The sequence below is a fragment of the Phocoena phocoena genome, chromosome 10 (genome assembly GCF_963924675.1).
Source record: "Phocoena phocoena chromosome 10, mPhoPho1.1, whole genome shotgun sequence".
Classification (NCBI taxonomy): domain Eukaryota; kingdom Metazoa; phylum Chordata; class Mammalia; order Artiodactyla; family Phocoenidae; genus Phocoena; species Phocoena phocoena.
In genome coordinates this window covers 22,751,197-22,777,196 of record NC_089228.1, presented here as the reverse complement: position 1 = coordinate 22,777,196, position 26,000 = coordinate 22,751,197, and the positions used below count along the sequence as shown (strand labels likewise).

General features: G+C 38.8%; 1 protein-coding gene across 2 annotated transcripts in view; it reads right to left on the bottom strand.

Annotated features, from left to right (window-relative positions):
- The window catches only part of SUCLG2 (succinate-CoA ligase GDP-forming subunit beta), a 262,478-nt gene that overhangs the window by 19,640 nt on the left and 216,838 nt on the right, over window positions 1-26,000 (bottom strand). For both annotated transcript variants that reach the window (XM_065884508.1, XM_065884509.1), the window contains one exon: window positions 6,645-6,765. In XM_065884508.1, coding sequence (XP_065740580.1) covers window positions 6,645-6,765 — 121 coding nt within the window. The remainder of the gene's footprint in view (window positions 1-6,644; window positions 6,766-26,000) is intronic.

Here is a 26,000-nt window from a genome sequence, read left to right as displayed (position 1 = left end):
GACACTAATGGTGGACTCTGGGAGGGCTCACACCAAGGAGTACTTCCCAGAACTTCTGCTCCAGTGCCCTTGTCCCTGTGGTGAGCCACAGCTGCTCCCTGCCTCTGCAGGAGACCCTCCAACACTAGCAGCCATGTGGCTGATGGTCTTGGTTCTCTGGCCGGGTATCAGGCCTGAGCCTCTGAGGTGGGAAGAGTCCAGTTCAGGACATTGGTCCAACAGAGACCACCCACCCCGGCCCCTCGTAATATCAACTGGTGAGAGTTCTCCCAGAGATCTCTGTCTCAATGCTAAGACCCAGCTCCACTCAACAACGAGCAGTAAGCTCCAGTGCTAGACACCCAATACCAAACAACTAGCAAGACAGGGACACAATGCCACCCATTAGCAGAGAGAATGCCTAAAAACATAATAGGTTAACAGACACCCCAAAACACACCACCAGATGCAGTCCTGCCCACCACAAAGACAAGATCCAACCTAATCCACCAGAACTCAGGCACCAGTCCCCTCCACCAAGAGGCCTACACAACCCACTGAACCAACTTTACCCACTGGGGGCAGACACCAAAAAAACAGGCACTACAAACCTGCAGCCTGTGAAAAAGACACCCCAAACACAGCAAGTTAAGCAAAATGATAAGACAGAGAAAAACACAGCAGATGAAGGGGAAAGGTAAAAACCCACCAGACCAAACAAACGAAGAGGAAATAGGTAGCCTACCTGAAAAAGAATTCAGAGTAATGATAGTAAACATGATCCAAAATCTTGGAAATAGAATGGAGAAAATACAACAAACGTTTAACAAGGACCTAGAAGAACTAAAGAGCAAACAAACAATGATGAACAACATAATAAATGAAAATTAAAATTCTCTAGAAGGAATCAGTAGCAGAATACTGAGGCAGAAGAACGGATAAGTGACCTGGAAGATAAAACAGTGGAAATAACAACTACAGGGCAGAATAAAGAAAAAAGAATGAAAAGAAGTGAGGACAGTCTCAGAGACCTCTGGGACAACATTAAACACACCAACATTCGAATTATAGGGGTCTCAAAAAAAGAAGAGAAAAATAAAGGGTCTGATAAAATATTTGAAGAGATTATAGTAGAAAATTTCCCTAATATGGGAAAGGAAATGATCAATCAAGGCCAGGAAGCACAGAGAGTCGCAAACAGGATAAATCCAAGGAGAAACACGCCAAGACACATATTAATCAAAACACCAAAAATTAAATACACAGAAAAAATATTAAAAGCAGCAAGGGAAAAGCAACAAATAACATACAAGGAGATCCCCATAAGGTTAACAGCTGATCTTTCAGCAGAAACTCTGCAAGCCAGAAGGGAGTGGCAGGACATATTTCAAGTGATGAAAGGGATAAACCTGCAACCAAGATTACTCTACCCAACAAGGATCTCATTCCAATTCGACACAGAAATTAAAACCTTTACAGAGAAGCAAAACCTAAGAGAATTCATTACCACCAAACCAGCTTTATAACAAATGCTAAAGGAACTTCTCTAGGCAGGAAACACAAGAGAAGGAAAAGACCTACAATAACAAACCCAAAACAATTAAGAAAATGGGAATAGGAACATACATATCGATAACCACCTTAAATGTAAATGGATTCAATGCTCCAACCAAAAGACACAGACTGGCTGAATGGATACAAAAACAAGACCCATATATATGCTGTCTACCAGAGACCCAATTCAGACCTAGGGACACACAGAGACTGAAAGTGAGGAGATGGAAAAAAGATATTCCATGCAAATGGAAATCAAAAGAAAGCTGGAGTAGCAATTCTCATATCAGACAAAATAGACTTTAAAATAAAGACTATTACAAGAGACAAAGAAGGACACTACATAATGATCAAGGGATCAATCCAATAAGATATAACAATTGTAAATATGTATGCACCCAACATACGAGCACCTCAATACATAAGGCAAATGCTAACAGCCATAAAAGGAGAAACTGACAGTAATGCAATCATAGTAGGGGACTTTAACATCCCACTTTCACCAATGGACAGATCATCCAAAATGAAAATAAATAAGAAACACAAGCTTTAAATGACACATTAAACAACATGGACTTAACTGCTATTTATAGGACATTCCATCCAAAAACAACAGAATACACTTTCTTCTCAAGTGCTCATGGAACATTCTCCAGGATAGATCGTATCTTGGGTCACATATCAAGCCTTGGTAAATTTAAGAAAATTGAAATTGTATCAAGTATCTTTTCTGACCACAACGCTATGGGACTAGATATCAACTACAGGAAAAGAACTATAAAAAATACAAACACATGGAGGCTAAACAATACATTACTAAATAACCAAGAGATCACTGAAGAAACCAAAGAGGAAATCAAAAAACACCTACAAACAAATGACAATGAAAACATGACGGCCTAAAACCTATGGGATGCAGCAAAAGCAGTTATAAGAGGGAAGTTTACAGCAGTACCATCCTATCTCAGGAAACAAGAAACATCTCAAATAAACAACCTAACCTTACACCTAAAGCAATCAGAGTAAGAACAAAAAAACCTGAAAGTTAGCAGAAGAAATCATAAAGATCAGATCAGAAATAAATGAAAAAGAAATGAAGGAAACAATAGCAAAGATCAATAAAACTAAAAGCTGGTTCTTTGAGAAGATAAACAAAATTGATAAACCATTAGCCAGACTCATCAAGAAAGAAAGGGAAAACACTCAAATCAATACAATTAGAAAAGAAAAAGGAGAAGTAACAACTGACACTGCAGAAATACAAAGGGTCATGAGAGATTACTAACTATATGCCAATAAAATGGACAATCTGGAAGAAAGAGACAAATTCTTAGAAAAGCACAACCTTACAAGACTGAACCAGGAAGAAAAAGAAAATATAAACAGACCAATCACAAGCACTGAAATTGAAACTGTGATTAAAAATCTTCCAATACACAAAAGCACAGGACCAGATGGCTTTACAGGTGAATTCTATCAAACATTTAGAGAAGAGCTAACATGTGTCCTTCTCAAACTCTTCCAAAATATAGCAGAGGGAGGAACTCTCCCAAACTCATTCTACAAGGCCACCATCACCCTGATACCAAAACCAGAGAAAGATGTCACACACACAAAAAAAACTATAGGCCAATATCACTAATGAATATAGATGCAAAAATCCTCAACAAAATACTAGCAAACAGAATCCAACAACACATTAAAAGGATCATCCACCATGATCAAGTGGGGTTTATCCCAGGAATGCAAGGTTTCTTCAATATAGGCAAATCAATCAATGTGGCACACCATATTAACAAATTGAAGGAGAAAAACCATATCATCATCTCAAAAGATGCAGAAAAAGCTTTCAACAAAATTCAACACCCGTTTATGATAAAAACCCTCCAGAAAGTAGGCATAGAGGGAACTTACCTCAACATAATAAAGGCGATATATGACAAACCCACAGCAAACATCATTCTCAATGGTGAAAAACTGAAAGCATTTCCATGAAGATCAGGAACAAGACAAGGTTTCCCACTCTCACCACTATTATTCAACATAGTTTTGGAAGTTTTAGCCACAACAATCAGAGAAGAAAAAGAAATAAAAGGAAGCCAAATCAGAAAAGAAGAAATAAAACTGTCACTGTTTGCCGATGACATGATACTATACACAGAGAATTCTAAAGATGCTACCAGAAAACTACTAGAGCTAATCAGTGAATTTGGTAAAGCAGCAGGACACAAAATTAATGCACAGAAATCTCTTGCATTCCTATATACTAATGCTGAAAAATCTGAAAGAGAAATTAAGAAAACACTCTCATTTACCATTGCAGCAAAAGAATAAAATACCTAGAAATAAACCTACCTAAGGAGACAAAAGACCTGTATGCAGAAAACTATAAGACACTGATGAAAGAAATTAAAGATACTACAAACAGATAGAGAGATATACCATGTTCTTGGATTGCAAGAATCAACACTGTGAAAATGACTATACTACCCAAAGCAATCTATAGATTCAATGCAATCCCTATCAAAATACCAATGGCACTTTTCACAGAACTAGAACAAAAAAATTTCACACTTTGTATGGAAACACGAAAGACCCCAAATAGCCAAAGCAATCTTGAGAAAGAAAAAGGGAGCTGGAGGATTCAGGCTCCCTGACTTCAGACTATATTACAAAGCTACAGTAATCAAGACAGTATGGTACTGGCACAAAAACAGAAATACAGATCAATGGAACAGGATAGAAAGCCCAGACATAAACCTATGCACTTATTATTGATAAAGGAGGCAAGAATATACCATGGAGAAAAGACAGCCTCTTCAATAAGTGGTGCTGGGAAAACTGGACAGCTACATGTAAAAGAATGAAATTAGAACACTCCCTAACACCATACACAAAAGTACACTCAAAATGGATTAATGACCTAACTGTAAGGCCAGACACTATAAAACTCTTAAGGAAAACACAGGCAGAACACTCTATGACATAAATCACAGCAAGATCCTTTTTGACCCACCTCCTAGAGAAGTGGAAATAAAAACAAAAATAAAGAAATGGGATCTAATGAAACTAAAAAGCTTTTGCACAGCAAAGGAAACCATATACAAGACGAAAAGACAATGCTCAGATTGGGAGAAAATATTTGCAAACGAAGCAACTGACAAAGGATTAATCTCTAAAATATACAAGCAGCTCATGCAGCTCAATATCAAAAAACAAACAACCCGATCCAAAAATGGGCCGAAGATCTAAACAGACATTTCTCCAAAGAAGATATACAGATTGCCAACAAACACATGAAAGGATGCTCAACATCACTAATCATTAGAGAAATGCAAATCAAAACTACAACGAGGTATCACCTCACACTGGTCAGAATGGCCATTATCAAAAAACCTACAAACAATAAATGCTGGAGAGTGTGTGGAGAAAAGGGAACCCTCTTGCACTGTTGGTGGGAATGTAAACTGATACAGCCACTATGGAGAACAGTATGGAGGTTCCTTAAAAAAGTAAAAATAGAACTACCATACGACCCAGCAATCCCACTACTGGGCATATACCCTGAGAAAACCGTAAATCAAAAAGAGTCAAGTACCACAATGTTCGTTGCAGATCTATTTACAATAGTCATGATATGGAAGCAACCTCAGTGTCCATCGACAGATGAATGGATAAAGATGTGGCACATGTATACAATGGACTATTACTCAGCCATAAAAAGAAACAAAATTGAGTTATTTGTAGTGAGGTGGATGGACCTAGAGTCTGTCATACAGAGTGAAATAAGTCAGAAAGAGAAAAACAAATACTGTATGCTAACACATATATATGGAATCTATAAAAAAAAAAGAAAAAAATGGTTTTGAAGAACCTAGGGGAAGGACAGGAATAACGACGCAGACGTAGAGAATGGACTTGAGGACACGGGAGGGGGAAGGGTAATCTGGGACAAAGTGAGAGAGTGGCATGGACATATATGCACTACCAAATGTAAAACAGATAGCTCGTGGGAAGCAGCCACATAGCACAGGGAGATCAGCTCGGTGGTTTTTGACCACCTAGAGGGGTGTGATAGGGAGGGTGTCAGGGAGACGCAAGAGGGAGGGGATTTGGGGATATACATATACGTATTAGTTGATTCACTTTGTTATACAGCAGAAACTAACACACCATTGTAAAGCAATTATACTCCAATAAAGATGTTAAAAATAAACAAATAAATAATTTTTAAAAATTCAAAAAAAAAATTCATTGAAATAGTTTCAGATTCTATGTTAAAACCTATCTGTAATAAAGACACTGTTACAGGTTTTAGTGTAGTATCAAAGAATAATATTCAGAATTATATGAAATGATTATTAAAAACTGCTCTGTTTTCCAGATACATAGCTCTATGAGGCCAGATTTTCTTCATATACTTCCACCAAAACAGCATATTGCAACAGATCTGTTGCAGAAGCAAATATTAAGCTAGATATTAAAGGGATTTGCAAAGCCATAAAACAGCGCTGCTATTCTTACTAAAATTTTAAAAAGATATTTGTAATTCTTCATAAATTATATAGTTTATATACTTACATGTAAAATATATAATACAAAAATTAAAAGTTTATTATTTAAAAAGTGAGTATTTAAAAAGTTCCAGTAGTTATTCCTCTTACCAGATTAATTTATAATCAGTTAAATAAATTAATAAATATCGACAGATATAACCCAAAATAAACAAGAGATCTTTGGGGTTCTCAAGTTTAACAAGTAGGGAGGCCTCAGACCAAAAAGTTTGAGAACCCTTGGTGTCTCATGATGAAAAATTCTTGGAGCAGCATTTCTAAGAGTGTTTTCCCCACAACACTAATCTCATGATATGATTCATAATAAAAGGGCTCCACCCTGGAATATGTTTGCAAAATTCGGAGACTCATAACATGTGCCATTCTTGGAGAGCTGCAATGCAGATTAAAAGCTCAGAGAAGTACTGCATTTCTTCATCTTATGTAATCCAGTGTTTCCTAATGTTTGTCTCAGGAAGTTTGTGAATGCAGAACATGCTGGTCACCTGATCCTGAAGAAGGCGGGTACTGGCACTGTGGAAATCTACAGTAACTTACCTTCAAGCCGGACCACCAGCGGCACCTTCAGTTCCAGCTCCCGGCAGGCTCTGGTGATCCCATTGGCAATGATGGCACAGTTGACGATTCCGCCAAAAATATTGACTAGGATGGCTTCAACCTGAAATAAAAAATAGGAAGGTGCCCATGAAAATGCTGACAGTCAACATTCCCCCAAATAATTGGCTAAACAACAGAGAAAATTAAAATCATCATCTTAAAAAAAAAAACAGAATAGGAACTATAAAACAAGACCCAGAAAATGTTGAAGTTAAAATTTAGTATTTAATTAATAAATATCAATATATAACATTACCATATTAACCCAGATTATCCTATCAATCACTTCTCTGAATTCAAAATGAATTCAGTCACCACTCATTTCTTATACACTGTCTTCTGCTGTGTCTTACATTGGGCTGGCCAGAAAGTTCGTTTGGGTTTTTCTGTAAGATGTAACATATGTTAAGATGTAATGGATGTTATTTATGCATAGTGACATTTAAAATTTCATGTAGTTATGTCTTTTCCCTCCATGGCTTATACTTGAATTTTTACCTGTCCTGGTACCTCATAAAATATTTCAAAACTAGTAACATTAATTATTTGTTGTTTTGTATTATTAGGTAAAAATTCCAATTTTTCTATGCTTCCTTAATACCTCTTTGGTATGCTAGAGGTATATTCTCAAAAGTCAGAGATAGCTTAATTATCTTAGATAATGACGTTTTTGATTAAAAAAAAAAAGACCCCCAAAATAAAAAGATACAAGCTCACACTACAAGGATATAAGAAAAGTCAAGCCACTGACTAGAATTTTTCAGAAATGTAAATTTAAACCCATCATGTTAACCTGTTTATACATATTCCATAATAAAAGGCATGTGGGCCAAAAAAATTGTACTTGCCCTGACTTGATAAATAGTCATAAGAAAATCCTGTATAATTAACATGAAGAACGAGATAATGAAGAGAATTCATTACCTAGATTAATTGATAACACCCACAGATAACAGCTATTCATCAAGCTGGAGGCATCAAAATTCCAACAATGGAGTCACAATTAAATTATGCTACACTAATTGCAAAGCATATATGTGTGTGCTGCATGCCATTTTTAAATCCCATTATTTCAATATGCTAAATTAACTACACAAAATATATGAGAAAAGGATACCTTACATTTGCTCAGCACTTAACTCTTTAAAAAGTGCCATTACATGAACCCTCATTTTTAATTTTGATCCCTGCGTTACAGTACAGTAAGTAGAGTGAGTGATGGATAGCCCTCTATAGCTGATAGAGCCATTCAGAAAATTCACATGATGTGTCCCAGTGTTACATAGCTAACAAGTAGCAGTGGTAAGGCTCAAAGTCAGGCTCTAGATTGCCTACTGATTCTTCATTCATGCCAGCTGCTAGAGCTGGAATCTTGGGCAAGGGCCACACCCTGCCTCAAACGTGGTTTCCTCACCTACAAAATGGGAGTAATAGTACGTAGTCCATAAAGTTGTTGAAAGGCCTAAATAAGACATGTGAGATGCTTATTACATGCCTGTAAGGTACCTAATGGATATTTACACATGCATTTATTTCAACAAGCTATGGTGAAAGTGGACAGGTTACCTAGACAGCAAGTATAAGAAAACCTTTCAGTAGACTGCAGCTATGTTGAATATGAATGTAACAGAAACACAAACTTATTGAAGTTCAGTAAAAAGGTAATGTTTTAAGAATAAAATAAATGAGCAATATTTTCCAAACCAATTAGACACTGGAGCTACTCCCAAAAAAGAAATCTCCCATTACCATTCACAGCAGGCTGACTGGTAAGTAGAAGCTTGCTTTCTAATGATGGCTATTAAATGCTGTTAGTATTGAGGCCTGGTACAGCAGTAGTTTTCAAATAGCTGTGGGATGGAGAGGAGCTTGCCAGAACAATGGAAGACAAAAACCACTCAAGAGCAATAATGACTCCACAGGGTCCAAGAGAGAAACTCAGAAAGAGCTGAGGCTCATTCAGTTTCTGTAGAAGAACTAAGCTTTCTAGTAAAGTAACATAGTGGCTCCTCTATACCTCTGCCATGGTGCAACCTGCACATTCCTTAGGGATGAGTTCAGATGTCAACAACTTCTCAGTGAAGCTTTTCTGTGTCATCAAGTTAGGGTGAATTATTCTATTTAATCCATCTAAAACAGTATGATTGTTCTATAGAGTAGGCACACCACACACAGCAAACATATGTGAAGTCATCCACATAGGCAGGAGTGAGGCACAAGAGGCAGGAAGATGCCCCTGGCCCTGTGATCCAATACTTCTCAGTAGATGTATACCCTGGAGCAAGAGTCAGATATGAGCTGTGATTCTGGTACTGCCTCATTTAGTAACAGTTTCCATGAGTCCTTCATGTCAGTTATCTCATTGTGTTTAACGAGCATCTGACAAATACAGATACTCTTCATACAACAACGTGTACCTAAAAGTGAGCCAGCCACTTCAACTGGTACTGAACCCAAGGAAAAGCCCTCTTTTCCAATGGTGGATGAATAGGTGGCTTTGTTAGGTGTGCTGAAAAAAGGACAACTGTTCTCCAAAGTAGTATATTCACCTCTCACCCTGTATCCCCATGCCCAAGATACAACACCCTGGGTGGGTCACCTTTGCGTTCCTCTACAACAGGAGTTTTTTTTATAAGCAGCTAGCACAATCCATGACATAGTGTAATCACCTAATAAATAATGGTTTCAAGAGTGAATGAAATTAATTTCAATAGACACTTAATGGCCATCTCCCAAACCAGGCACAGAGTTTAGTGCTTGGGAGATGGAGATGAATAAGATGTCATCACTGCCCTCAAAGAGTTCAAAGACTAGTTTGAGGCAGACCAGCAAACTGGCAATTACAATCCTGGCTCCTTAGTCTCACGGAGCTAAGACCAGGGCAACACTAGTGGTACAGACTGCTGTAGCGAGAGGGGCCTTTTGGAAGAAGTGATGTTCCAGGTGACAAAGAGAAAGAGCGAGCAGGAACTTAGGTAAAAGAGGGCAGCCAGGATGAAGGCAGAGCTGTCACCCAAGTTAGTTCATTCAGGACCTACAGGCTGAATGGGGAAGCAACCTGAGAAAATCCAGATGAGGTGAAGAGTGGCAGGCACTAGAGGCCAGGGATGGGAACTTGGTTCTTTTGCCTTATTCCTTGCTTTCCCAGAGCTGGGTGAAGACAAGCTTTGAAAGTCTCCCTCAGGGGTAGAGGGGGAGTGATGGGAAAGGGAGACAGGGACAGAGAGAAGAGTGAATGCATGAGCAAACATGAGATGAGAAATACAGAGCAACCATCTGAGAGCACGAGAGACAGTGAGAAAGACCAGCAGTGAGAGAGGGAGCATAAGAGAATGTGACACAGAGAATGAGAGAGAGAGAGAGAGAGAGAGAGAGAGAGAGGAGAAAAAGAGCTTGATACTAACAAAGAAGTTAGAATTTTTACAAGAGCAGCAAGACACAGAAGTACACACGCTGTGTAGCTCAGGGACATGGGATCATTTAGGACATGTGGCGTATCACGGAGCACCAAGAGGAAATCACCACCAGGAGTGATGGGAAGACCCCACACCACCAGAGACAATGCCATTCTGTCCTCCTGTAAAGTAATTTGTTTCAGTCATGCACTTTAATGGAAATCTGATTTAAGGTTTCACTCTGGGCCAATAATTAACTACTGGAATCTGCAATCTCAAACTGAGAATGAAATTAAGACAGTTTGAAAATGAAAGCCTTGTGACATCATTATTATTACTTGGCACTTATAAAGCGTGTCAAAATTTCAATGTGTGCCTCACGTGTTCATTTATTATTACAACCCCTAATTGCTGCTCCATGACAATACCAATAGAAACTTTTTAATAGTCTTTTTTTTCCCCCCTGGCAAAGGGCATATTTTTAAAAAGTCAGTGCTAGGTCTATTTACGAATCCGAAACTCTCCCAGAAGATTCCTAGGTGCTTTCAGGAGCAGGCTTTTCTACATTTTCGGCGGAGGATTACAAGGGTTGCTATTTACTGTTTCACAAAAGGAAAGATCATCTAGCAAGGCAGTTATGGAGCCAGATCCACTGCACAGGTCCCTGGACCCCAGACAGCTACTCCCAAGGAGGAGTCTGTGGTGGCAGCTGTTGGCAGCTGTGCAGGTGGCCGGGCAGTCCAAATGCAGGTTTTTCAAATGTCTGCATGTATTTGGCTTTGCAAAATACACTCTGGCTGCAGATGTCAGTCCACAATTAAAAGTAAAGAATTAACTTCCAAAGAAGAAAAGCTACAGCCTTTGGTATTTATCAAGCTCCTCTCAACCCTAAATGAACAAACAAAAATCCCAACTAAAACCCTTTTTGGGGAACATAATCTTTTTCAGAATCTAATGAACGTTAGGCAAGCTCAGTCAGGTAAGTTCACACACACACAATTCTGGGACATAATTTTAGGTAAGTCCTCGACTAAGCTGCTTCTTTAGAATTTGGCCTCAAAGGCAGATAATGGCAAAGGGTAACCTGCAGCATATAGAGACAGCACAGGAGAATTGTGAACTCTGCAACTATTTACAGAATTTTGTTAGAATGTGCACTTTCCCCAGAAAAGTGTTCATAATCTTTAAGAATTGAAAGATTAACAATAATCACAAATACAACAATAGCTAATGTTTACTAGGTATCTATCAGGTGGTTGGCAGTATTCTTTTTTACATATATTAACACATTTAACACATAAGTAGTATATGAGATGGATATAATTTTTATCCCCATTTTACCGAAAAGAAAACTGAGAGTACCAAAGATCTGGAGAATCACTGGGGCTACAGCTTTACCATCAAATATCTTTTGGAGCCAGCAAACCTATTGAGGTCCCACAGTACGTACTTTGCTTAGTATTTTCTCATTCATTACCAGATCGGATTCTGCCGTAAACATGTGAGGTAGGTAACACCTATCCCATTTTACAGATGAGAAAAGTGAGGCTCAGACAGGTAAAAGAGACTTGTACCAAATTATGCAGCTAGTATGTGATCAGAATCAAAACTTCAGTTTTTTTTTTTCTTTAAGGTTATCCTGACTCCTTTTAATGACAGGCAAATATTGACAGATTGCTGAATAAAACAATATATTCTTGAAAGCCTACTCTGTGCTAGGCACTCTTTTAACCATTGAGTGTGGTCCAGTAGCTAGGCTGACAAGAAAGATTTTTCTAAAACAGACCAAAAAATGTTCTGTATCCATTATCCGAAATCGTAAACCATGATATCGGTTATGAAGGGGAGGGAGACTTTGGGTATTTTGAGATCATAGGACAGGACTCATGTTACACTGGGTGGTCAGGGAGGGCCTCGTGTACGCAGTGACATTTAGCGTAGGATCTGAAGGACAGTCTGGAAGAGGCCAGGTAGAGTATGAGAGGAATGAAGAGTAAGTACTTTGAGACAAGAGAACACCATGGGCAAAGGTCAAGGGGGCAGAAGAGAACTTGGTGCCTTTGAGAAAGTGAACTGAACCTGGAGGAGTAACATGAGCCTGGGGCTTGCAAAGTGAAGTGGTGGGAAATGAGATGGACCACAGCAGCAGGAAGCAAATCAGTCTTACAGAGCAAACACCATGAGTAGGGGATTGAAAAGCCTTTGATTTCTAGACACCTGTAAAGACTTCAGGGCATCTGGCAAGGAAACTATCATTTATTCAGCATCATCCACAGTATACTCACATTAAGTTTATAAGATAGGTTTTATAACCTCTATTTCATGGATAGACTGAGCCTCTGAGAGTTCAGGGTTTCTTAGCTATTAAGGAGTCATAGTTTCAACCAGGGTTTGTTTTACCATACCACACGCAGGGCTGTCTGGAACAGCTGGGTGATCGTAGAGGCACTGCTGACATACATGAGGGGTTAGCAAACTTGTTCTGTTAAGGGCTAGTCGGCTTTGAGGGCCAGTCTCTGTTCCAGCTACTCAACTCTGCTGTTGCAACATTAGAGCGGTCACAGACAATATTTAAATGAGTAAGCAGACTGTGTTTTATTAAAACTTTATTCGCATAAACAAGTGGGAGGCCAGATTTTGCCCATGGGCCATAGTTTGCCACCCCCTGACACCGACACAATTTGACTGATGGCTATCCTCAAATTCAGTGCAACCATCACTCCTCCTTTGCATCATTTGATATTTCTTTGATAGTGAGTTTTCAGATTTTAAGTTCTCTTCCTTTGTTGGACCATTTTCTTGCTCTCACCAACAGCATTAATGTACCTAGGCTGTAGCGATGGCTGATTAAATAAATGTGTCCATTCCAACATGAATATCATTCCTTTGGAACAAACCTGTACCTTTAACAAGTTCATAAAATGACTTGAATGCCTTTGCTTTATTCTTTTTCTCTCCCTGACACTGGCTGGAAACGAACAAATAGAAAGACTTCAGCAATAAGCCTGCCATTTTGAAACGATTATTGCAAATAGTTAAGTACTATACTGCATTTAAAACACACTGTAGTGTACACATTAAACACAGTAAGTGCGACTACTGGGTTTTGTCTGCTTCTTCCAGTTCAGGTTGCTAATTTAGTCCCAGTGCAGTAGGCACTGCTGATAAAAATCAAGCAAGCATGTTTACATTAGGCAAGATAAGGACTTTCTTTTAATCACAAGTTATTTTAATTCTGAAAGTTGTTGCTCTTATTTAAGCATCTGTTTTGTGGAACTGTTTTTCTCTTTTTTGTGGTTGTTTTTATTTTCCTGCTGAATTCTAGTCATGACTTCTAATCCATTGGCGGCCAACGAAGGAAAATAAATGGTGAAGGAAATTAGATGCAGCTTGGGAAATTGATGTTTGTATGCCTGGCTTTAATAAAAACACTCTGCTAAATTAGAGGGGAGTCTAAATGGATTCAGTCAATAAGGAAGTGATTCAGGTGAGGCATTCAATCTTGGGATTTGCTGTAATCTTACAAATAAGCCGTCAGATCAGTCCACTTGGGACCAGATTTGCCTTTTGCTGAAATCTGAGTGAGCTTCTACAGCTTGCTTTTCTACTTTCTGTTTATTCTTGAAGTTTGAATTATTTTCTTTTGTATGAAATCAAACCCTGGGATCCTTGGGTTAAAGCAAATGATGTCCAGATTTACAAATGACATGAGAACAACAGTATTTCTTGCAAAACACCTGCCCACTCTGCCTTTTTAGTTAGTTTCTTCCAAGGAAGAAATGCTTTTTTTTTTTTTTTTTTTTTTGCGGTACGCGGGCCTCTCACTGTTGTGGCCCCTCCCATTGCGGAGCACAGGCTCCGGACGTGCAGGCTCAGCGGCCATGGCTCATGGGCCCAGCCGCTCCGCGGCATGTGGGATCTTCCCAGACCGGGGCACGAACCCGTGTCCCCTGCATCGGCAGGCAGACTCTCAACCACTGCGCCACCAGGGAAGCCCGGAAGAAATGCTTTTAATGAGTAAACAATCCAACCTGAAAAGCTCAGAAAAGGAAATATCTTAAACATCAGTCTTAATCCCAAACAACATTTCAGCATTTTTAATTAATCAAGATAAACACCCAACCATTTTATTCCAACTTTGGAATATCTATCTGTTATCCCAAAACTGATAGCATGGCAATGACATCTGATGGATGAACAATATTTTGTTGGAGAGCCAAGTTTCCATTAAGCTTGACCTCTGAGACTACCCAGGGTGAAACAAGGAAAATGTGTCTAAATCATCCTTGTTCTATTTACTTATTCCTGAACTCTTCACCATACGTGTATCCTGCAATCTTCTCCTCACTAGAATAAGTAAAATGGTATGGAGGATTAGCATTTATTGATTGTTAATTTTCCTAGGTGCTAAGAGTGATGAACTACAACCTTCCCTGGCAAGTAAGCTGAGACCCAAGGAGCTTAAATAAGTTGTCCAAGGGCACACAGATATTAAGCAGTGGAGTGAGGATTTGGACCAAGTCAGTCTTACTTCAAAGTCCATGGTCTTTCCACTCCCTCCTACTGTCTTTCAGTCACTTCTACGACTAATCAAGAGCCCCAGTTCTATTTTGGTTTTATTTCCAAGCTTCAAGGGCACAGTCCTGAGTTCTATATTCTGGTGTCCAACTATTTCTTGTTCTCACATCTCACTGCTCAATTAAAATGGACCAGAGGTAAGATATCTTTTATAGTTTTGTGGACCAATGGTTTTGGTTCTTCACAACCCAAAATGTTCCCTGTTTACTGATAAAAGAGTTGTCCAGAGTTTGTGGTTTGCAATCCCTACTTAGATAGGACTATGGAGGGGTCATGATGCTATAAGAGTAAGTCCAAAACCCAGAGTCCCTCCTGAACTGGGACAGATGTCCTTATAACACCCCTCTCTGCAGACTGGTAAGCCCCCATTTTCCCCTTTCTGATGCGTTGAAATTTATCCCTTTGCCAAAGCTATTATTTCTATTTTTATGATCAGGAAAATTCTAATGGAGAATTATGCCATTAGAGACATCACTGTTGATACAGATTTTAAATATCAGACCATGGAATGGCCAGTGGGAGGTATGGTAACTCTGTGTGAGCGGCTATTCAAAGTGCTGCGTTGAGACTAATGATGGAGCCACGTCCTGGTTCAGAGAGCTCTGTGACCTATTAACAATGCCTGCTATTGTGGTGGAGGAAAGAGTCAAAGCAAGTGTGTTATAGATTTGTCTCCCTAACTTTGGAGTTACCTAACACATATTTTGATAATTAGTACTTAAAGATTTAGTCTGTCAACAATTTCCTCTTTTAATGGCTTTTATTCAACACAAAGAAAATATCAGACAGTCAGAAAACCCAATTCACATCCAGCATGATCACTAACAATCTCATTAGCTATGCATGTTTAGGTGTATTAAAATTTAAGAAAAATTGAATATGCACTTCCAGCACTGGATAGGACCAAGGCACCTTCCATTATGAATACTGGTTTATTCTAACAGGTTAAAAGATACTATGCATACTGAACCATATAAATTATAAAGCCATACTTGCTCCCAAGACGAGTGCCTATTTCCTTAAGTCAAAACTTTCTGAAGTGTATTCTATGAGGCATTAGGCTTATATAGTGCTTCATGAAAAAAATAATCTGGTCAAATAGTATGGATTCTAGTTTATGAGAGCTTTAGCAGAGGATCTGTGTTCTAACTTAGCATACCCAACTTTAGTCATTTTTTGCAGAAGAGTCAAAGGGTGGAAAATTTGATCCCCAGAGAACTGTCAAGAAAAGTGTTCAGGAGCTGGTATATTGGGTGGTTAGGTGACACAGGAATCTAGGGTCCTTCTCCCCAAAGATGCCAATCATTGCACTATTTAGGTTATATTTATAAGTATCTGCAAAACTGGAAGGCTTTTATAATCAAGAACAGCAACCGTGAATGCCTCGGCCAGTCAAAGTGTGGGACACAAATGCTTCCCCAGTTGTCAGTAAACATGGTGGTGGTTGTTAAAGTCAACTATTAACAGGATTTTCAGGAGAAGGTAAAATCTAAAGATGGAAATACTGTTTGGCATTAAAAGCAGGTACAGGAGACAAGAAATTAAAAGGACTGAAGAACACAGAGATTCAAGGGAACTGCACAGACATGTTTTTTATCTTTTTACAGAGACATCTTCCAAATCCTTTTGAACTGAGAATCAGAACCATTGCCAGGATTACAAAAACCACTTGAGCATTTAGAATGGCAAATGCAAGGTTCTTTTTGAGTGCCCTGTGTTTAAAATAGCTCTTGCAAAAACTACTATGATGTGTAATTTGGCCACAGAGCCATTTGAAGCTAAAAGAAAAAACAGAGCAAGGGGATTTTGGTTCTACGCTTTCACTGGAAGCCTCAAAAGACTTCAGGAAAGAGAGAGACAGAGACAGCGAGAGACAGAGACAGAGAGAGAGCTCACTTAAGAAATGAGCTATTAAAATTGACTGTTAAGAAATATTTTGGTTACAAAACTGCCTTCCCAGCTTAACAGATAATTGTTTTCAAGGCAGGACACTCATTGCTCATAATGCAATATCTATATTTTATTTGTAATGGGAGCTACATTGGTGCAGATTAAGAATATTTATTGGCACATTCTTTCTGAGCAGTATTTTGTCCAATCATCTCAGACTTATGTCATCTTGATGAATGTGAATATGTATACTCCATCATCATTAGTTGCAGAGTTAATACAGAGAACACCCATAAAATTGGCAACTTGGTGAAGAACCCATTTATTAATCTATAAACAGGATGTCTATCTGTCTACTGTTGTAACACAATAATCTCCACAGGGTAACTGTTCCTACAGAAAAGGAAAAAAATGTTTCTATGGGTGATTTTTTTGCCTTTATACGTGACTGACATCAATTAAAGAAAAAAATTAGCTAGGCAGACAGAGCCAAAATTTAGGACCACACAGATTCACACTTCACACCACAGAGAAATGAACATAAATTTAGTTAATCGCAAAACCCACTGTTTCTGTAAATAACAAGTCTATGTAAGATGAAGGTGGCGTGTAATGATCCTGTGATGCCCCCATACATCTGTTCAAATCTATTTGATCATTTAGTTTTCTGGAAAAACAAGGGGTTGACAAAGATTCTTATCAAAACCCCAATGGAAAAATATGTGACTGGGAAAAGTAAAAATATAAGCTTCCAGCTAAGATCTCAATAAGTTATACGCTATTTATTATACACTAAAATTTATGTTAAAATTCTTTTAAGTAAAATAATTTTTAAAACACATACATATGTTTTTTTTTATAACGGATCTCATCAGTATATTTGGGAAAATCAGTTTACTGCCATATTCCTTTGTAAGAACAAGCTTCCAATTTATTTCCTGAAGTCCCACCCTTTATTCATCCCAGTAAAATGACCTCCAACCCCAAACCTTACACCCAGAATCTTAAATTCCAAAACTGTCATTGAAGGTAATATTCTTTAGCATCAAATTTTTAAATTCAGGTGAACTAATTCAGGCAAAACACATAAACCAATGAAAACTCCAAAAAAGGTACCATTTAAAATACCTGAAATTATTAAAAATCAATATCCCATTTGAATTAGGGCTCTTCTAAAATGTCTGGGCAGGACGGTTGCCTGGTAATTTTTAAAATCAGGAGGAGAGGAAAATTTATAGAATTCATTCTACATCTATTAGCAGCATCAGATGTCACTGTCACCAAAAAACAGCTCTGCTGTAGACAATATTTTAAAATTTCGCTGTAATCTGTTGTGTGGAAGTTTGATATATTTATTTAGCTGTTCAGCAAATGTCTGAATACCATCTCTGGAGCAAATTAAAAACTACACTGGCAAAGCACTCCCCACAGTCTGATAGGAATGAAATTTAACCAAACTCTTTGTACCTCAGTGTCTAAATCATTGATTATCTCCCATCTCTGGTTAACCTTTTGCAGACCTCAGTGGAGTTCTCAAGTTGTTAGACTCCCTTTACAAAAGGATTCAGAACACTCTACCTCCTGAGGCACATACAGACAATCAAAGGATGTCCTTTGGGGCCTATCTGTGCTGTAAGTCTGCATTCCCACCCTGCTCCTCTGGGTCCCGGAAGGCTGACTCCAGGGGCTGCATCAATGAGCTCCTTTCCCCGGCTGGCATCCGGGAAGCCTTGGCAAGAGGAGAGGGAAGTTGGGGTATTTCTATTCCTCCAGGTCCCTCCCAGCAAGGTTGTCTTGAGTGGCTGTGTCCCTTCACAAAAGGTGGAGAAAGTCTTCATTTCAGACTTGCCCCAGGCTCTTGTACTTTCTCTTATGGTTTGCATACCCGCTACCCCCCCTCTCATTATCAATCTCTTTGTAAATAACTTTCCTCCATATACTGAGCTGAGTGAGCCATAATTTCCTAGCAAGACTGAAAACATCCTATTTTGACCAACTCAGCTTCAATTTGAGAAAATCCGTTCTTTGGAGGCTGAAACAGATTCTAGAACTGGAAGCTTAATTTTAGTTTAGTTTTCCTCTCTCTACAACATATCCGTGGACATGAATTAAACAATAAAATAAATAGAAAAATCTGAACTCTCAGTTTAAGCCATTTAATGAATATTTTCAAACACTTTCTCTTGTTCTTTCTGGGAGATGGCTAGCACCTACAAATCAGAAATTACTGCTCATTAACTGTCTTTACCCAAGGTAAAGGCCAGAAAAGGAAAACAAGCCAAAAACCTTTAGTATCTTGGGTTCTGTCCATTATAAATGACAAATGATAGCTTGTCAGGTGAAAATGAGCTTCTCAGCACTGAAATGACTTCATTTGGTTTATTAGCTGCAAACGAAAACTAAGGAAGGCCCGTCTAGAAGGTGACTTGAAATTCTTATTTTCAGCATAATGAAAGACAGGCTCAGTAAGTCCGAATCCCCATGCGGCCTCCCAGTCTGCCTAAAGGAACACAAGTAACAGGGAGACAAACCTGAAAAGATGGTTAATAAGTAAAAATGTAGGTCTGCAGCCTTGGACAAAAGATGATGTTTAACTTCCATGAAACTCCAATGACCCAGCTGCAAGTAGTGGCCTCACATTTATCTCAAAAGTCACACTATTCTGTTTTATCAATAAACTGTGTCACTGAGCCATTAATGGTCAACAATAAAATACACCCCAAGGGAGTAGGTGTAGGATGGCTTTATAAACAAGAAAAAATGTACAGAAGGAAAAAGAAGCTCTCAAATCACATAAGATCCACATAGCTTTTCAGGAAGTGAACAGCACCTGGTAAGACCAGACCTGCACACACACTACCTGGATCCACATAGTTTAGATAAGCATTTGCTTTCTGATATGTTAGAGTTTCTTTCTCTCTACCCTACATCTGCAACTGCTCTTTATTCTCTGAAACACCTGGACAAAAATCCCTTTGTTTGTGGAAGCCCACTTCATCCATCTCACACAGTCCCTCAGCATGAGTTTATTTCTTGAATGTGTACTTTCCTATGTGCTAGATCCAAAGGGTAGTCTTGAATCTATTTAATTACTGTTCATGTTGTACCAAAGGGGAATCTCCTTGATTGACAGACACATTTTTATAAATGCCTTGAAGTGCCTCTTTTTAAATTTCTTTTTATTTTTAAGATTATTCTGAAAAAAATCATGTCCAAGTTTTCAGTCCAGAAACCCTGGGATAGTCTTCTAAGGTGCTCCAGACTTGTTAAGGTCATCTCCCATTTCTTGTGTGCCCCCAGTAAGCTGACACTTCTGCCTCACAGTGTGATCTGTCAGGTTTCCTTTCACACCCTGTCATCTAGCTTCACTCCAAAGTTCTTATCAGCTGGGAGGATCGTAATTTCTGCCCAGGCAGGTGTGAGAATAGGAATTCCAGCCCAGTTTTATGCTGTAGTTCCAAATGGCTGTCTTTATAGATGCACAAGGTACATAAAGTTCAATCAATTTCATGATGAAATCTACTTCAAACCTCTGACAACTCTGATTGTGCTGCTCAATACAGATTCTCAAAAATTATTAAAATATATGGTATAGTGTTACAATAAGTGAGTTAAGGCAAGAGCAATATGAAACATAATTGTGACAGGTAACCACTAGAGGCCAGTATAATTCAACATGGAGAAGGAATTTATAATCAATCCCTGTGGAAAAACTAACATTATTTCTTCCACTTAAAAGTGGAGCTCTTGTGAATTGGAGAAAAAAATGATGAAGAAAGCTTTTTTGATTCTCTAAAGACGAAGTTTCAAACTGTAAGAAAGGTGAGTTAAGAAAAGATGGGTCATGAAAAATTGGGGAAAAGAGAATTGTTGTCTCCAAAAAAAAAAAATAGTACTGCCATATAATGTTTGACATTTCACCAATGTAAGCAAGAATCTTCAACCTACTTGGCTTAACTGTGAGCTTTTCCATAAATGTTTCATTTGGCACTGACATTAAAAATAATGAAAGATCTGGAATACCTAGAAAGTGCCACAGTAATCTCATCTTCAGGGCAATCATCATTGCTAGCTGCCCAGACGACGCCAAAGGTTTTGAGAAGGGGTGGAAAAAGTGTACATGTGCCATTTCCTTACCTTAAAGAATTTTATTGAGAACAAGTACCTAATGGTTCCTTCTCAAACATGGAACAATTCACATAAGTTCATCTAGCACTGCATTCACGCTGTAGAATACATTTCCTAATAATGCTGCTACATGATGCTTACAGTACTTTTTCACAAGGAACTGAACCAGCTTCTCAAAACTAAAAATAGGAGTAGAAATGAGAATCTGGTTCTTTAGTAGAGCTCAGACAATAATTGTTGGTAGAATCCTGTGTAGGAGATTTTAATTTTTAAGAGTGAAGGCGGAACGATTGAACACATAAACCACAGACAGGTAATCTTCCTCTCTCCTGCAGCAGGGAAAGGCACCTTATGTAATGTGGACATGCCAAGGAGATTAATGAACCATAAAATCTTAGAAGCGGACAGGACCTGAGAGGTCAGCCAACAGCAGCTTGAAACTTTTCAAAGACAGGGAGCTTCCTCTTTTGCAAGCTGGCCCATTCCATTGTCTCGGCTGTAAATGTTTGAAAATTATTCTTTAATCCTCATATTGTGAGAACTCATCCAACACAAAACAAAATGTTGTTTTGGTTCCTGAGGTCAAAAAGAGGAGTCAAGATACAAAGAAAAACAACATATGGGGCTTCCCTGGTGGCGCAGTGGTTGAGAGTCCGCCTGCCGATGCAGGGGACACGGGTTCGTGCCCCGGTGTGGGAGGATCCCACATGCCGCGGAGCGGCTGGGCCCGTGAGCCATGGCCACTGAGCCTGCGCGTCCGGAGCCTGTTGCTCCGCAACGGGAGAGGCCACAACAGTGAGAGGCCCGCGTACCACAAAAAAAAAAAAAAAAACAACATATGATCCTGACTTTGAGGTGCTGTAAAATTCCACCCATGTGGTTCTGATTCTGACCTCTGACCCATAAGTACAGGCTCTATCAGTTACAAGCTATGTGAACTAGTTAACTTCTTTGGACGTCAGTTTCTTCATCTGTAAAATGATGATGATAATAATAATACCCACCTTGCAGGGTTGGTGCCAGGACTAAATGAGGTAATTCAAGTAAAACACAAAGCCTATTACCTTGCAAATGATAAGTACTCCGTAATCGCCATTACTGCTAGACACTGTTTAGTCAACAAATAATTCATTCAATCTTTACCAAACTCCTATGAGTTATGACTTATTACCATTATTTGTAGAGACAGGAGAACTGAGGCTCAGAATAGTGAAATAACTGGCAACACCCAGCAGATAGTTAGTGGTCAGATAGGGTTTCAACATGGGTTGGTTTGACTACAAGAGCTTTAACCACTAAATATAGCTGCTTCCATGAAATACCTGCTTAAAATCACAAATTCAGATGAAAATTTGGGGAAATGCAATGGGGTAGAAAAAGGAAAATGGAATTGGATTTAGTCCAAGGAGACTTACAGCCAGCCCAATGTAAGGCCAGGCATTCATTGTAACTGGGGTACCTTACCTAGAAAGCATGCAAAACAATGGATGACCTTACTGAAATATACTGACTTACAAATTATTTGAGATTTTCTTTTGTAACAGTGCATTGTACCATAAATGGAAGTGAGGAAGACACCAGTCTAGAACAATGTTTTCCAAAATAAATTAGATGGTCTATAGGCAAATTATCTGAAGTCTTCACCTTTGGCTTCAGGAGAGGTGATAGAATAAAAAAGAAAGTGGGAGGGATATGAGTACAGGATAGGGTAGGAAATAGTAAAATATTTCCCTGCTATTGACTTAAGGAAATCCATGCACCACAAAGTAAAATTACTGACCTTTCTCTGTAAATTTCTTCAATAAGGGGAACCTCAAGGGTACCACCCAGTCTACTACTATGCTACAACATGACCTACATACATGCTAAAGAGCTCTTTTTATGCTAAAAAAAATCCTCCTCTAGGCAGGATGATATAGTAAAAACTAAACAAGCAAAGATATACACATGCTTGTTGTATGTTCCAACTATAAATTAATAAGAAACATGGTTATCATTTTGCCCTGTTCCATTGCCGTAACCCTGGTTTCACCTTCAGGCACGTATGAGTTTTATCAATAACCAGGTAAACAAGTAATATTAAGAATAGTTAACTTTTCATTAAGAGCATGACTATGTCACGTATATACTAAGCATGTCATAGGTATTAGGTCCTTTTATCCTCATAACAAGTTCAGGTGTGGATGCTGCAGGGCATGGAGGTTAGTAACTTGCCCAAGATCCTACAGCTACTTGATATCTGAGCTGGAATTTCAATCCAGGTCTACCTGACCATAAAGCCGAAACTCTTATCCAACATGGCACATGATCTACCACATTCAGAGACCCACTGTCTTGCCACCTTGAGGGTTCATCAGACTTCTCTACTATAGTACAACATGACTCCAGACACATGCTAAAAGAAAGCCTTTTTATATTTCCCCAAATAATCCTCCTTCAGTAAAAAAACAAACAAACAAAGAAGCAAGCATATAAAACACTTCACTACTAGTCAGGTAGGAGGCTTGGATCTGTATTCTGCCCTGAATTAGGTATGTGGCCTTGGAAACATCTCTTCATCTCTCATGACCTCAACTGCATCATCCTTTCAGGAAATCCTGGAGAAACATTCCTGCACAAATGTACTAAATGTATAATCAAGCCATATGTGCCAATCATGGTGAACACCACCAGCACTAGGCTATTGCTTTTACTCCACTGTGCTAAGTTTATGTAAACTTTTAATCTACAAAAAGAAGAGATGATAGGGCTTCCCTGGTGGCGCAGTGGTTGAGAGTCCGCCTGCTGACGCAGGGGACGCGGATTCGTGCCCCGGTCCGGAAGGATTCCACATGCCGCGGAGCGGCTGGGCCCGTGGGCCATGGCCGCTGAGCCTGCGCGTCCGGAGCCTGTGCTCCGCAACGGGAGCGGCCACAACAGTGAGAGGCCCACGTACCGCAAAAAAAAAAAAAAAAAAGAGAGATGATAAAGCAATATTCATTGGGAGAACAGGGATTATAAACTCAAGGTGTTGTCATCTGTCATTACACATCTAGGTCAAATTTGGCTTTTATGGATAAATGAAGATTGATAAAAAGAATTGCAAACTGAAAGACTTTAATAGAGACCCTGTCAGAAATGAACTGCATCTTTTGGCACAAACTGGACTGGAAAATTATTAAAATGGGTTATGTTGAGGAGTTGAATACTTCAATGAGAAGCATTTCCAATTCTTAGAACTAAAGCACTGAAGATCTGCACGTTAATCAGTCTAAATGTATGTACATTTCTTCAAGGTAGGGAGAAGTTTACCAAAAATGAGACAAGTAAATACAAAACAGGAGTGAGTGCCTGTTAGCTCCAACTGACTTTCAGAGACAAAGGTTTGAAACTCATTTTCCCCCTAGATAGCCTTGGAGAACAATAAAGTATGACAGGGATATTAAAAGAAAGAACATTCAACAAAATTTTGCTAAGATTCTACAATGTTGAGATGTGGGGATAGAGCAATTTGGTGACCAAAAAGTCATAGTCTGCCTTTACTGATTTTATAATCCAGTGGTAAACTTGATCTTCAGAGAGCAAAAAAGGTATTTCAAAGCCACAGCTCAACTAAGAATATCTCTTTATACATGGTAAAACTCCCATTTAATAGCTATTCACCACCTACTTACAATGATGTCTACAAGGATATGACCATGTACTTTTTAGCATCTGTGCATCTTATTAAAAGTTTACATTGAATAAGCTTCATCTGCACCAAGAGGGATGGTCAGCAGTCAGAAGTTTATAAGGACACCCATCACCTTAGGGTGAAGGCTTCAGATCTGAAAATGGGAAGTAGGGCAATGTGGTCAGTGCCTTTGGAGACAGACCTATTAGGCTGAAGAAGGTAGATTTCCTTGCATTGGGCTGTCAAGGTGGATTTGGTCTTATCTGGTGATAGTTAATGGGTGGGCATTAAGGAATGATTTCATGTAGCCTCTATCAGATATTATGCTAAACTGATCAGAGTATCTAATCCAGACACTAGAAATCCCTCCTTCTGATACCCACTAACTTCATTTTGACCCTTTCTATGCCTGGTCTTTGATTCTGTCTTCTCCATCCCTCCTTTACCTCTTAGAGACAAAATATCCACAAATCATGTTGCCTTCCCCAAAATCTGCCTGGTGTTCTCTCTCTCTCTCTCCCTCTTTTTTTTTGCCCTACAAGATTTTGTATAGACTGGGGCAGAACTTCCTTCTTTGTTCTCTATTCTAAGATAAAAAGCCTTTAGAAATTTTAACATTTCTGACATCAGAATCTAACTTAGAACAGATGTCTTCCTTTACTGAAAGGGGATTTTGTCCCTAAAATGCCATTATTAAAACAGCATAATTATTAAATGGCATATTAGAATAGTTAGTATTCTAGAAAAGAAGGAACACTGAGTTTCTGTTGTTTAGGTCCTGACCAATAACAGGACTAACTTCAACGCTACCCAGACACTAGCCTCTCTTCCTCTTCTTCTGCTTCATGAAGTCTCCAAAGGATTCCATATGTTTGACTCGAAATCAGCTGCAGAATTTATGGGTACCCAGATTTTCTTTTGTGTGTACAGCATCTTCAAGGATTGCTTTAGTGGAATATAAAAGCAAATGATGTCTCATTCAAAAAAGACCACTGAACGACAACACTTGAGAACTCTTTTGGCACTGGTAAAACTAATCCCATCCATCTGAAATAATCTTGCAATTCAGTTAGACATTTCTAGGTAATTCCTCAATCTCTAGAATATATAATGGTGAGGGAACTCAGCCCACCAAGACTGAAGAAGAGAAGAACAAAGAGGGATATAAAGCCATATCTCTCACTTTGTCTCACAAACAAGATTATCTTCTTGATGTCTCTTTTCTGTTCCCAGGGATTCAAGGATTCTTTATCACCCCATGAAGCCTCCTTTGGATGGACTCCAGTTATCAATGTCTCTTCTAAAAATGTAGGATCCTGCCTCTGAACTTCTGCTCTCTACAAATACTTATTACACAGAGGTGATATTGGGAAATGTTAAAGAATGTAGACTTCGGTGTAATATTACCTGGGTTCAAATTTTGCCTTTATAACATACTTGCTCTGTGATTTGGGGTGAGTAAAGAACCGCTTCTAAGCCTCCTTTCCTTGGCTATAAAATAGATAATAATAATGTCTTCAAGTACGATAATCCACAAAAAGTACAAGAGCCTGGTACATAATAAAAGCTCAATAACTGGTGACCATTACAAATACCACCACCACCACCACTACCACCACCATTATCACTACTCTTGATGCTTGATGGATAATT